At 42.0% G+C, this 14,992-nt stretch overlaps 1 protein-coding gene and 1 long non-coding RNA gene across 3 annotated transcripts in view; one reads left to right on the forward strand and one right to left on the reverse strand.

Annotated features, from left to right (window-relative positions):
- Nucleotides 1-346: 346 nt before the first annotated feature.
- Nucleotides 347-14,992, forward strand: part of LOC122663896 — a 217,148-nt gene continuing 202,502 nt past the window's right edge. For both annotated transcript variants that reach the window (XM_043859564.1, XM_043859565.1), the window contains exons 1-6: nucleotides 347-670; nucleotides 801-900; nucleotides 7,392-7,483; nucleotides 7,588-8,096; nucleotides 8,197-8,398; nucleotides 8,510-8,821. In XM_043859564.1, coding sequence (XP_043715499.1) covers nucleotides 494-670; nucleotides 801-900; nucleotides 7,392-7,483; nucleotides 7,588-8,096; nucleotides 8,197-8,398; nucleotides 8,510-8,821 — 1,392 coding nt within the window. In that variant the 5' untranslated portion in view covers nucleotides 347-493. The remainder of the gene's footprint in view (nucleotides 671-800; nucleotides 901-7,391; nucleotides 7,484-7,587; nucleotides 8,097-8,196; nucleotides 8,399-8,509; nucleotides 8,822-14,992) is intronic.
- Nucleotides 1,754-2,619, reverse strand: LOC122663901. Its single transcript, XR_006333241.1, has 2 exons — nucleotides 2,576-2,619; nucleotides 1,754-2,424 (listed from the first exon to the last, which is right to left on the reverse strand). It is a non-coding gene; the product is annotated as an uncharacterized LOC122663901 (long non-coding RNA).

The following is a 14,992-nucleotide window of genomic DNA, read 5'->3' on the forward strand; positions in this document are numbered from 1 at the left end:
ACCCGATTATAGCCCGAGATCGATCAAGCTCGACCCAATTAACTAAACATGCGGTGACGGTGCAGGCTTCAAGCTGGCAGTGTGGGAAGTGTTTCCTTCGTTGCCTGTGGAGGAAAAGAAACCGAGGAAGGAACCGGGATTAGGCACACTCTAGGACTATCACTTATGGATCTTTATCCCCTCCAGGTCCTTGCCCAACCTAGTTCCTCAGTTCCTTTAACAAGGGGGGCTAGAATGACCACCCTAGCCCTGTCCGGGTGGGATCTTCCACCTCCTATTAGAGGAACTGGCCTGACAGGGAACTTAGAAGAGATAATTTTCCTATCACCTCTAGGGTTTAGACCGGGCTCACTCCAGGACCATCACCTCTAGGGTTTAACGGGCGTGCCAAAAACGCAAACTCGCGGGCTTTTCAGTTTTATTTCGAAATTCCTTTTCCCGTCGCTCGTTGTTCATTTCTGAAGCCCCAAGCTACTCTGCAACTCAGCTGAAGATGTCAGTCTCAGTGACTGATTCCATTTCTGCACACGTTGCTTCACTAACGAAGAGTTTCGGTGTAGTTCCCCCAACATCAGTCCCTGCCGTTATCGACTGCATTTTAGCTTCAACTGGGCTGTCTTCTTCCTCACTATTCTCTTCGCTTCTTGAAGCTATCTCGAATCTCATTAAGGTATTCCAGATATCTAAATTCATTTTTCCTCCTATTCTGTTGGGTGAAATTAAGCTCCTAACTTCTGAGCTTATATGTTGCAAATGAAATATTGAGGATTGAGTTTGATTTTTTTTTTCCCACTGGGAAGGATAATGCCAAGGAGGAGCGTGATAAGCCAGATGCTATTCACTCAGGTCATATTGCATCCTTCACGACCGCTCTCTGTTACCTTATACGGAAGTCAATCGGTGAGTTAGTACCCCGATCACAACCGGGGTCAAGGGTATGCTTCGTCGTGTTCATATTGCATGTATTGTGTTTGATTTAAGTGCTTTGTCAGTTGCGAGGCTCTCATAGTAGGAATGTTCAACGTTTTCTGTAACGACGCCGTATGTTTTGGTGTAAAATTTTACCTGAAAACATGTTGAAAATTTTCCAATGTTTGTTTCCAGGAGGTAAAATATGTTGTAAAATATCACTGTAAAATTTTCCAATGTTTGCCATTTCTTTTTAATAGTAAAATTATTTATAATAATTACATAAGATCTCATTATAACAAATTTGAATTATGCAACCCATATTATATGCTTATAGAATTCAAAATTGAAATCATGTTTGAGTAGCCACAAGTTAGGCAATTCTGAATTAAAATTTTTGAGAATTAAAATATAAATCAAACAATGGTTAGATTGTGTGGTGGTTGAAAATCAAGTGGTTTGACAGCTCCAATCTGCTTATCACCGATCATCATGCAGATGATACTATCACTAACTAATATGGGAACCTCTTTTGAGTTCAAATTCCTGCAGGACGACACCAAAAGTATAATAAGAAAAATAGAACCAAGGAGAAGCAGCAAGAGCGTAACTAAATCACTATAAAACACTAAAAGCCATCAAAACTCCCCAGGTTTCTTCTACTTGTCTTTTTAATTTTTTTGCCCATGGAAGCAAGTAAAAGGGAAAGGAAAAGGAAAATTCTCAAGAAGAGGATCAAATGAGTAGAGGGCCATATCACTATTAGAAAAACAAAAAGCTAGAAACCTATAGACTTGAGATGCCAAAATTACTGAAAATAATAATTTGTAACACTGAGGTTTGCTAAATAAAAATTATGGAAACCTTTATTTATCAAAAGGAAAGGGAAAGGGCAACAATTGAAGTCTTTCTCAACATCCCACACATCAGTAAAAAATCTGTAGAAATGTAATGATACTCTCTAGTTTTTCAGCAGTTCAACACTATCGAATGAACCTTTAAACATACTAAAAATTGAAGGGTCCACCTAAATTTGAGTTCCATATGTCTGCCAGAAGTATAGTGGTGACTGGTGAACTCTACTTAAATTATGCTATATACAAAATAATGAATGCAGTACTCCAAGTCATCAATACAGACTAATCAATTAGCTTATCACATCCATGCCCAAATATTTATCAATGATCCCTGTCAACAACCCGAAAATCCAGACTTGAGATAAAGTAAGGGAAACTTTCTGAAATTCCGGGATCAATAACTATAGCATAAATATGTTTGCTACCAATATGAATTTAGTGCTCAACATTAATTGCAGACTTTACTAAGTGCTCAAAGACAAAGAATCTCCACAAAGCTTGTTAGGAATATATAGGAAATTTCTTCTGCAATACCTTCTACTGAAAGTATTTCTTCTGCAATTCCTAGCTGCGAGGAACATATATTGAAGAGAATGCATATGGGCAAAGGATAGTTCAGCCTCCTAGTGAACATAACTTTAAAGCTTATCAAACCTAGCTACCACCTTCCTAGACACCTGTGACAGCTCAAACATAATTGCAACACAAGAAAATCTACATTTTCAAATAATACAAAATTATAAAGGTCAAAACAAAATTCAAATAGAATACAACCACAAAAAGAAATATTTATGGAGGGATTTGGGAACTAAGCTTGAATGATGGTATCCCTACTTCAACCTCCCATCTACCACTTTCCTAATCGATCCCACTCCTCTCCCATTATCTAAGATGTCTAAATTGATGCCATCTACCTTCATCACCTCTCTTCAGAGTCTTATCAGAAAATGCAGAAGTAGATTCCTCTCCTTGAATCAATGCATCAACAAATTTTCAATCTTTGATGCTATTACACCCAACGTATCCACTAGTTCCTCATCCACATGAGGTTTCTTCCCATGTTTCCTAGATGAAGAACCAACATTGGGTCTAACAAGCCCTTGGCTACATTGCATGGACATAGAAGCTGTCATTTTCATAACATCGTCAAAGTTTTGGTCAGTAGAAGAAGGATGACAGGGCTCTACACCATCCCCCACAAGATCTTGGGCATCATCACCTTCATGGTCCAAACCATTGTTGGCAAAACTACCTGTAGGCTGATCATTTCCTATTAAAATTGCCATTTTTTCATATTTTTGATAACTCATAGATTTATAACTCTCTGCTTTTGGATGGGCCTGTGAGGTATTTTCAAGTCAATACAATTAGTTATCAAAAGATTGAAAGCTAAAATGTAATTACTCCGTTTTAACTTTGAAGTGTTAATATGTGGGCCAATGCCTAATTGGTCACATAAAAAAGAGACTTCCAAGTCATTGTAATAAACAAAAAACAGAACATCCAATAGAAGGTCCAAAATGTAGGGCTTCAGTGCCTCATTAGCTAAATTCAGATCCCTGGGTAAAGCTAAAAATTAATAGTTGATACTCAAGTTGGAAAATTGGCTAGACAAGCTAGACCGACTACCCAATTCTCTTCTCTTGGGCTTTACCGTTGGAGTTGGAGGTGCCCATTTGCTAATTTGGGAGGAATTCACCACCACTGCTTCCTTCATCGCTATTTGATTCTCTGTTAAAATTGATGTGAGGAGTGAAAATATTCTCAAGATTGTTCATATGAACACAATAGTTCCATTAATAACCAAATTACTGCTCATTTTCCTTTGCAACAGCTCCACAGATCACTCTTTATTGAAATATTCCACTCATTAGTCCAGTAAGGGTTTATACCCTCACGGTTATAGTCTGTTGAATTCTGTGACTGGCTTAAGTCAGAGTGACTACAACCATCTTTATTTATAATGTAAAGAAGAACATTCTGGAATAGGTACAAGGACATAATTACCCCTAGGACAATTTTACCCTTGAGCCCATATTACAACACTCCCCCTCAAGTTGGAGCATACATGACAAACATGCCCAACTTGCTAATTATAGGACAAAATAGCTTACTACTAATTCCTTGGTAAGGATATCAGCTAGTTGTTCACTCGACTGAATAAATGGAATACAAATTATTCCTTGCTTCAATTTCTCCTTGATGAAATGCTGGTCGATCTCAATATGTTTGGTACGATCATGTTGGACCGGGTTGTGGGCAATGCTGATTGCAGACTTGCTGTCACAGTAGAGTCGTATTGGAAGATCAACATTCATACCCAAATCTTGAAGAAGACCCTTGAGCCAGTTCACATATGCCTTGTGCCATAGCTCTAAATTCAGCTTCACCCCTAGATCGAGCCACAACTTCCTGTTTCTTGCTTCTTCAAGTAGTTAAGTTTCTTCCAACAAATGTGCAATATCCGGATGTTGACTTCCTATCATCAGGACTTCCAACCCAATCTGCATCAATGGATGCTTCTATCCGAAGATGACTATGTGGAGAATACAAGACTCCTTTTCCAGGAGATGACTTCAGGTACCGAAGTATTTTGTATGCTGCCTCTAAGTGAGAGAAGTGAGGATCATGCATGTATTAACTTACGACACTCACAACAAATGTAATATCTGGTCGGGTATGTGAGCGGTATATCAACCGGCCAACTAACCTCTGATAGCTATCCTTATCTACAGGGTCACCTTCCTTACTCTTCAAGTGTGTGTTGGGCTCAAGAGGAGTATCTGCCGGTTTACAACCAAGCATCCCTGTCTCACTCAATAAATCTTGGGTATATTTTCTCTGAGAGAGAGATATGCCTTTGGCTGAATAGGCAACCTCAATCCCCAAGAAATACCTTAACTTCCCCAAATCTTTGACTCCAAATTCGGTGCCCAGATAAGTCTTCAACTTCTGAATTTCCTGTGCATCACTGTCTGTGATTACTATATCATCAATATAGACAATCAAAATTGTCACATGCTGTCCCACCCTTTTAACAAACAAGGTGTGATCAGCATTGCTTTGCTTATACCCATATGTAATCATGGCTTTATGGAAGCGACCAAACCAAGCCCTTGGTGACTGCTTTAGACCGTACAAGGCCTTCTTCAACTTGCATGCCTTTCCCTGAGTCTCTGGAGAAGCAAAACCAGGAGGTATCTCCATGTAAACATCCTCTTCCAAATCTCCATGCAGGAAGCCATTCTTCACATCAAGTTGTTGGAGATCCCAACCTTGATTCACAACACAAGAAATAATGACTCTCACCGTATTCATCTTTGCAATAGGAGCAAATGTCTCTTGATAGTCGATTCCTTGGGTTTGGGTGAACCCTTTGGCAACTGACCTTGCTTTATATCTTTCAACTGAGCTGTCTGACTTGTGCTTCACAACAAAGACCCATTTGCAGCCAACGAGTTTCTTTCCTGGTGGAGGAATCACCAAATCCCAGGTTAGATTTTTCTCAAGGGCAAGCATTTATTCATTCATCGCATCCTTCCACTTCTGTTTGGCTACTGCTTCTTGCCAATTGTTAGGGATGGCAACAGAGGATAACGAAGACATAAAGGCATGGAATGAAGGAGTTAGAGAGTTATATGACACAAAATTGGAAATTGGGTGTTGTGTACAACTCCGCTTTGGTTTCCGAATAGCAATGGGTAAATCAAGACTGGGATAAGGAGGAAGCTTACCAGGAAGATGACTAGGAGTAGGACTTGGAGCAGGTGCTGATTGTGTAGGATCAGTGGTGGCGGTCTCTTTGTGCCGAGGGCCATGAGAAGGAAAAACCGTTCCTTGAGAGTAAATCTTCAAATTGTTCTCTCCCTGGACTGTTTGCTGTTGCTCATTTTGTCCCATTTCTTGTTCCTGACTTGTAATCCCATCCTATAGTAGGTATATGAACATCCAGAGGAGCAATCAGCGGGACCTCTTCATCACTTAGAATCTCCCCCTGCAGAGGTACCAACGGTTTAAAGTAAGCCTCATATTCTCGGAACACCACGTCCATGGTGACAAACAATTTCCTGGTAGGAGGATGATAGCATTTATACCCTTTCTGGGTAGCCGAGTAGCAGAGAAAAAAGCACCGAAGCCCTTTGGGATCACACTTGCTCTGAACATGGTGGTTCCTGGCAAACACCACACAACCAAAAACCTTGGGGGGGCACAACAAACGTGGGGGTGCCCAACAGAATCTCCAATGGGTAGCGACCTCCTAAGACTCTTGATGGAAGCCGATTGATAAGGTAAGTGGCTATAAGTATTGCATTACCTTAGAAATGAGGAGGAACAACCATAACAAACATAAGAGAACGAGCAACTTCCAACACATGTCGGTTCTTACATTCAACAACTCCATTTTGAGCAGGAGTATCCACACAAGAAGTTTGATGAATTATCCCATGGCTATCCAAATTTGAGCGAAAGGCACCATCCATGTATTCTTTACCATTGTCCGACCTGAGAATTTTCACCCTGACATCGAACTGGGTCTGGACCATTTTATGAAAAAGGGTGAAACAGGTGAAAACGTCACTCTTACTATGCATCAAGTAGACCCAAGTGGTCCGACTGTAACAGTTAATGAAGGTGACAAACCATCGAAACTCAAAAGTATAAATACACCGGGCAGGGCCCCACACATCAGAATGTATCAAACTAAATGGACTCGTACTCCTATTATCAGAAATAGGATAAACACTTCTAGTTTGCTTTGCCAAAGTGCAAGCATCACAAGAAAAATTATTCGGATTTCAGCGTTTCAATAAACTAGGAAATAAACGACGATGCCAATTATTCAACTCAAACAATTCAGAATCATAATCAGAAGATGCAGGCTGGGATGTCAAAGCTACCGGAGAACCATCAAACACGTACAGAAAACTGTATTTTGCGTTCTGAATTGTTTACTTTCAATGGTGACACAAAGATATTCAAGGTTGTGATGAAGCAATCTTAATAGAGGTTACAAGAAAACTGTATTTTGCATTCTCTGCGTATATGTCTTTTAATTAACACTTGTTATCTTTTCTTTTTATGAAATAACAAAATTTAAATGGGTCAATGGGCAAAGAGAACAGTACAACTAAACAATTTGTGTAAGTGTGTAACACCCGCAACCTGTTTGTATGTTCCCCTTCTACTGTCCAAGCTCTCCTCAATTCATACAATTGGATATGGCCCTCTCTACCCACTCCATTTCTAGCTAGAGCAATTGCTAAGGAGTTGTTAGATATGGGCCTCTGGAAGAATGAGATGTTCCCCTGTTTGCAAGAAGATTTTGCTCTCCTAATCACATTAGCATTTATATCTTTTAACCTGAGCTATCTTCTATAGATGAACTCAAAAGAAATGCTGATATCAGCCCGTCAAAGAGCTGCAACCTTCCCACTAAATTCTAAGTTCCTTTTTTTTTGGGGGAGGGGGGATCTGTCAAATGGCCTTAGTGACTCATCATAAATTTCATTTTTGCCATTGACTTGTAGTGGAATTCTTCTATCTTGGTGTTCTCTTTATTTGTAGGACATGCAGGACTAATTAGAGTACCTTCACTTTGGAATATTAACAAATTTATCCTTGCAGGGACTAATCCTGATCTGTTAGAGTCATTTATTTGGAGAGCTTTTCTTCCACTAATGAAAATTAATGCAGATGATTATGAATCACTTAACCAGGTAAATTCCATTGTTTGCATAATTGCATCTATATGAAATTTGTGTTTTCTTATCTCTAACCAATTGCTGCTTCCTTCTTGTTGATTTATACGCCTTTGATTTAGATTGTGGAGCTGTTCTTTGATGTTGTGATGGAAACTAACAGCTGGGGGCCCATAGAAGCGAGTTTGGTTCCTTTTTCACTAAGGTCTGTTGGCCTTTTCATGGGCATGTCTCAGAATGAGGAATCAGCCGTATACCAGTGGAACATAGACTCAATCATTCAAGGGCCAAAAGAACTAATGAATTTGGATTCAGAGAAAGAGTTCATGCTGTCTTTGCCATTGCCTATCTCATGCCATATATTGACTTCACTACTATCTGCGGCCCTAAGAAGTTGCCAATCAGAACGAAGTACATTAGAACCGATGGCAGGAAGTGTGTATTATTTTGCAGAAAAAATTGCTGGAAATTTGCTTTGGGATCTCTGTGAGATGACAACTCAAGCGCTTTCACAATGTTCGGAATGCCGGTCTTGTCTGATTCGCTTACTCCTTCCATTCATTTTTAAAACATTTGTTTCTCATAGTTCTTTTGATATTTCAGTCAATGGTCATACACATATACTGTCCAGGTAAAACCAGGAGCATGTTTTTCTTACTGACATAACATGAATTATTTTCTCTTCTGATGTTATGTCTAACTGTCATGTTATGTGCTTCTCTTGGTTTCAGTGAGTATTTCTTTAGGAAAGTTTGGAAGTGCTGTAGAAGACTGTTTTCTCTTGGACCTCTAGAGCGGAAGGATGCATATAATGTGCTGTCTTTGTATATCTCTTTCAATACTGAAAGGTGTGATGTTGTTTCCAATAATGGGGCTGAAGAATTTGACGTGAGATCCGATCAGGAATTTTGGGATGAGATAAAAAGAGGCTTGGTATAATCCTGTATTTTTTTTGTTTTTGTTTTTCAATAAATTCGTGCAGATCAGTAATGAAGCAGTAATTTTAGAAAATTGCATTGTGTTTGGTTCCTGTTTGCATTTTAGGTTGACAAGGAGGGCTTGGTGAGGAAACAGTCATTACATATACTAAAAATATCAGTAGGAAGAACTGGTGGACGGCAATGTTACTCTGGTGTTTCTGATACAAATTTGTACGAGAAAAATCCAACCTCCCATGGTATGACAAAAAGGGGGAAGTGGGCTGAAAAGGAAGCCAAGTCATTGGGTGTAGGGAAAATTTGCAGTCCTGCTGATCCCTTTTTAACTGGTCAGCAGAGATGGGAAGCGTTCCTACTTCTATATGAAATGCTTGAGGAGTATGGAACACACTTAGTCGAAGCAGCTTGGACCCATCAGGTGAGCTATCATGTTTTATACATTCTTTGAATCAATTATTGTACAAGATTTTTTAATGGAACATCGTGTAGGATATTTTATAGGAGATTGATTCTGTTGGGAAATAGTGTTAAGTAACTAATCAGAGCAATTAGGGCTGTCAGTATAGGTCCAGAGAGGTTTAAGGATTGTAAGAAGACTTAAATACTGCTGGAGAATTCTGTGATGTAGTTTAGCATGTTTTGGGGTGGCTGATTGGTGGGATAGGATGCATGTTTCTTTATGATGGAGTTGGTAGAGTTTGGAGCTTGGCTGGGGATGCAGTTGGTTAAGTTTTCATGTTCATTTTGTGGATCTAGCCTCAGGGAACCCTAATGGTTTTGGTGTACTCATTGCATATGCTTGTGAAAAAGAAACATGAAGAGTTCATGTGTTGCGTTTTACTGAATATATATTTTTTGGCTGCCAACCCAGAAAGGAAGAAAACGGGAAAATTACTTTGGCCAACCTGCTTAAGAAAATAATAGGCTAAATCTCTCTACTTTCCGAATTATTGATTATTACTATGAAGAGAAGCAACATATTCACCTAGATTGCCCCTTTCAACAGCTGTTTTGGTAACCAAGAAGTAATTCTTGAAAATGCAAAATTACCCTCACAGAACTGTAGACCAGTCTTGACTCTTGATGCAGTAGCAGAAGCTTGGCTGGATAACAAGTATCTTGGTTGGAAGCCCAGATTGAAGAAATCGAGGCACATTGAGTCCAGCAGGGGCATAAGGGTCTCTCAGAAGTAGTCGGGTTATTTTTGTAAATCCCTATTTATTATTGTTATATACGTTGCTTTATCTATCAATATTAGCATGGTAGGGGTTGAGTTCAAGTTAGTTTCAACTTCTGTTTCACGATACTATTAGGAGTCTTTTGTTTTTTCCTGTGACTGTAAGCACTCCCTCCATCGAATAGACAGATTTATGAAAAGATTGAATTAGTTTTTTCATGGTTACATGCTCTGACTATTGAAGAACAAACTTGGTTTCTTCTTCATTCTCCCTGTTCGATTCAGATTTGATTCCCTATCTTTTGAGGTGTGTCCTTCATAGTTGTCACGGCGTCTAGGCGACCCAAGATGTTGGAGGGGGGGGGGGCTAGATGCAGGCGATACCAACAAGGCACGCCTGGACGCGTACTATGGTTCTTCTCAATCCTCTCTCCTCTATTCTTCGTTTATGTTTCTTCTTATTTCTTCTCCTTCTTCTTTCTATTTTTCTGTTTGAGTCTTGAAACTTTATCCACAGTGCCCTGTTTCAGGCGGTACTTTCAGCCCCAAACATTCAGTTCGAACTGCTCTGATTCTAATTGTTTGAGTTGGGAAAATAGGACTTGTGTCATATGAGACACAGTCGATCTTTATTTATAACGGGGAATGGAACATTCTAGATAGGTTACAGGACAGAAATACCCCTATGGACAAATCTACCCTTTAAACCCCAAATTACAACACTCCCCCTCAAGTTGGAGCATAGATATCAGGCATGCCCAACTTGCACACTAAAGGACTAAAAAGTTTACTACTAACCCCTTTGTAAACACATCAGCTAACTGTTCTTCAGATTTTACAAAGGGAGTACAAATCAGCTCTTCTTCTAACTTCTCTTTGATAAATTGCCTGTCGATCTCCACATGCTTTGTACGGTCATGCTGAACAGGGTTATGAGCAATGGTAATGGCTGGCTTGTTGTCGCAATATAACATCATAGGCAAAGGTACAGCAATAACCAAATCCTGCAATAGGCCTTTAATCCACATCAGCTCGCAGCTGCCGTGAGACATGGCACAAAATTCGGCTTCAGCACTTGATCGGGCAACCACAGCCTGCTTCTTGCTACGCCACGTGACCAAGTTACCTCCAACCAATGTACAATAACCAGATGTAGACCGTCTGTTGTCAGGAGAACTGGCCCAATCTGAATCGATAAAGGCCTCGTTTGAAGATGAGAATGAGGCGAGAAAAGGACTCTTTTACCTGGGGCTGCCTTCAAGTATCCGAGTATTTGAATAATAGCTTCCGAATGAGAGGAGTATGGGTCATGGCAAACCGGCCGACTCATACTAACCGCAAAAGTGATATCGTGGACGCGCTGTGGGATAGACAGATCAATTTTCCCACCGTGACGTTGGTAATCGACCTTGTCCATAGGTTCACCTCGTTTTTACTAGATAAACTAACATTCGCTTTAACTAGCGTATCACCGGTCTACATCCCAACATGCCGCCTCAAACACTGGGGAAGCATCAAGAGAAGGAGAACCTCGAAATAATGGAATCAAATAATGGGGATTTCAAATAATGGGCTCAAAAGGAAACTTATCATTACCTGATGTAACCGGATCTGTTGCAGGAGGTGACGGTTGACTAGGTAGTGTTGGTGCAGCTGTGGTAGGCTCTATTTGCTACTCACGAGGTCGACGATTATAGACATTGTCATAAGGAACAATTGGTGGGCGAACTGGGACTGGAGTATGACCGTGGACAACATCAGTACTATCTGGACTCTCCCCCTGAATAGGAACAACTGCAGCAGGAGGCAGATAAGAATGAGGAGAACCTTGAGGCCTGTCATCACTAAGTACCAAGGGCCCCCCCATAAGGAGATGCAGGAGAAAATTAAGGAGTTGCCTCATTAAAAACCACATCCATAGTGACATACATCCGCCGTGTGGGTGGGTGATAGCACCGATTGTCCTTCTGAGATGGAGAATACTCAACAAAGACACATTTCAGTCCCCTTGGCTCCAATTCGCTAGGATGTTGATGGTTCTGAGCATAGCACACACAACCGAAAACCTTTGGTGGAACAATGAAGGTTGTCGATCCTTGAAGAGCCTGGAGGGGTGAATTAAAATTCAGCACACGAGTGGGTATCCAGTTGATCAAATAGGCAACAGTAAGGACTGCTTCGCCCCAAAAATGCAGTGGCACATGCATCTCAAAAAGCAAGGAGCAAGCCACCTCAAGCAAGTGGCATTTTTTTTGTTTAGCCACACCATTTTGGGCAGGTGTATCCACACAACTAGTCTGATAGAGAATCCTGTGAGAATCAAGGTATGCCCGAATGGACCATTACAATATTCCCGCTTATTGTCACTATGAAGGATCTGGATGCGGACCATACTGTCGAAAGATTGAAAACAGTTGAACACTTCATTCTTGTGCCGCATCAGATAGAGCTAGGTAACCCGAGTATGACAATCAATAAAAGACACAAACCACCGAAAACCCGAAACAGATGTACATCGAGCTAGACCCCATATATCCGAGTGAATTAATATAAAAGGTGCTGGACTTTTTTTATTTTTTTATGAATAAAAATTTAATTGCGAAGAAAGAAGAGGAATATACAAGCCCTAGGGCCAACAACAAAAGCTAGAGACTAGCCAGTGCGCAAAATGGAGATAGGAAGACTCCAGGAGACAACAATAAGCCTGTTCCTTGAGGTATCCTTTACACCAGTGAGGGGGAGGGAGGCAGCTTTGGATGAAACATCAAAGGAGATGGCCTTCCAAATCTTGTCGAAAGAGCGGGAGTTGGACGTCCATCTTCTAAGGTTTCGTTCCATCCAAATGTGGGAGACAGTGGCGCAAAAGGCAAGCTTCCCAATCGAATCGCATATCGAGTTGGCTCCGAAAGTCATATCAATCCAAACCCATTCCCTGGAAAGGGGCAGCGGCGATCTCCGGGTGGGCCAACAGTGGCGTAGGACACGGTTCCAGATGGAGGCAGCAAAGGGGCAAGAGAAGAACAGGTGCTCTGCATCTTCGTGCCCATTCCAGCAAAGGCAGCAGTTGGAGGATACTTGCATATGACGATGCAAGAGGAAAGCTTGGGTTGGGAGGCAGTTTGATAGGGCGCGCCAAGTGGTAAAGCTCTGTCTAGGGATGTGCCCTTTAAACCAAACAACTTTATGCCAAGGATAGGGGGTCCCTCTATGTCTAACCAAGTCCCAAGCGGAGTGGGAACTGAAACTGCCAGAGGGGGAGGGAAGCCACAAGATGGTGCACCTTTGCCTCGATGACCAGGGGGGATAGGGGGGAGGGAGCTCCAAAGGTCTGCAAGGGGGGGAGTGGATGGGGGGGGGACCAAGAGCCTCTGGAGATGATGGAAGCCACAAGGGAAGATCTGCCCAGACCAGAAGCATAGATGGCACGGGAGCTGACAATAGAAGCAAGGACACCTGAGGGGTGCCATTTGTTGAGCCAAAGGGAGGTCTGTAACCCATTATCAATCCTGCAAGATATAGCTCCCATGGCTTTGTGCCTCACTTGGAGAATTCTACGCCAAATCCAGGAGGAGTCTGGAGTAGAGCTGACAGTCCAGATGGAGTCTCTACGGAGAAGCCCAACATACACCCAGGATGTCCAAATGCTGGATTTGTTGGTGAGAAGCTTCCAAAGTAGCTTGAGAGAACCAGCAAAGTTAACATCTTTAATCCTTCTAAGACCGAGACCTCCTTCAGATTTGGGACAACAAATGGAGGACCAGCTTTTGGGGTGGAGGAACCTAGCTGACTCCACACCTTTCCATAGGAAAGCACACATAATAGATTCAGCAGCCTTGATGGTGGCCTTGGGAAGGCCGAAGACACCGCTCCAATAGATATAACAAGACTAGAGAACCGACCTGATGAGCTCGAGACGACCTGCATAGGATAAAAGTTTGGCCTTCCAAAGCTGAAGCCTCTTGCGAAGAAGGTCAAGGATGGGGTTGCAATGGTGGGCTGAAAGTCTGGCAGGGATGAGGGGGAGGCCAAGGTAGCGGACGGGTAAGGTGCCAAGGGAGAAGCCTGTGATGGCAGTGAGGGTGGCTTTGGTGGTGTTAGGAATCCCAGCAAGGAAGATTTGGGATTTAAGGAGGTTAATGCGAAGACCGGAGAGTCCCTGGAAAAGGTGAAGGGAGGACATGATGGACTCAAGGGAGAGGGGATCAGCCTTGGAGAATATCATGAGGTCATCGGCGAAAGCAAGATGGGTCAGGTTAGTGGGTTTACATTTAGGAATGGGGGAGATGAGGCGGATGTCGGTTTTGGATTGAATGCTACGGGTGAGGACCTCAAGGGAAAGGCAGAAAAGGAAGGGGGAGAGGGGGCAGCCCTGGCGAATACCAATAGAAGAGTTAAAGTAGCCCGCAGGGCTGCCATTGAGGAGGACAGAGAAGCGAGGGGTGGAGATGCAGAAGTGGATCCAGTTGACAAAGGTGGGGGGAAAGGACATCTTAAGAAGGACTTGGGAGATGAAGTCCCAGCGGATGGAGTCAAAGGTTTTGTGGATGTCTATCTTCAACAGGGCTGAGGGAGAGATGGATTTACGGTGGAAGCCTTGAACAATTTCTTGGCAAAGGATAATGTTGTCCGTGATGCTTCTCCCGGAGATAAAGGCGGATTATTAAAAACAGAATAAGAAATTCGGGTTTGCTTGGCTAAAACACAAGCTTCACAAAAAATATCTTTCGAACTACATCCAGAAAACAAACTAGGACAACATTTAACTAAGGTCCCCACAGGTGGGTGACCCAAATGCTTATGCCAAAGAAGAAGAAATGCGGAAACATCAGATTTGGTGTGATGAGCTTGAGAAGTCGAAGAAGCTGCCTCGTTGAGCAAATATAGACCACCACGAGCCCTACCAGAGCCAATTGTTTCCCCCGTTACTAGATCCTGAAACAAACAGTAGGGAGAGAAAAAAAAAGACTTTACAATTCAAATCAGTAGTAAGACGATGAATGGAAACGAGATTGGTAGAAAAATCAGGAACATGCAAGACATTATTCAGAGTTAAAGTAGGAGTGCATCGAACGGATCCTTGTCCAGAGACAGAGGAAAAAGACCCATTTGCAATGCGAACCTTATCTTTACCAGAACAAGGAGAATATCGGGAAAAAAAGACTAGAATTACCGGTCATGTGGTCTGAGGCTCCAGAGTTAATAATCCATGGACTGGGAGCAGCAGACACACAACTAGCAAAAGATATACCTGAAGTGGTGGAGGAACCTGGTAAAAATGTAGAGGAAGCGGTGGCAGGATTGACAGGGGCAGGTTGATCCAATTTTGTTACCAAGCGGCGGAGCAGCATAGTGACATCATCTGGCATAGAAGGAGCAGCAGAAGGAGCAACAGGGGCTGGTGAATCAGCCTCG

This window comes from Telopea speciosissima, chromosome 6 (genome assembly GCF_018873765.1).
Source record: "Telopea speciosissima isolate NSW1024214 ecotype Mountain lineage chromosome 6, Tspe_v1, whole genome shotgun sequence".
Lineage (NCBI taxonomy): Eukaryota > Viridiplantae > Streptophyta > Magnoliopsida > Proteales > Proteaceae > Telopea > Telopea speciosissima.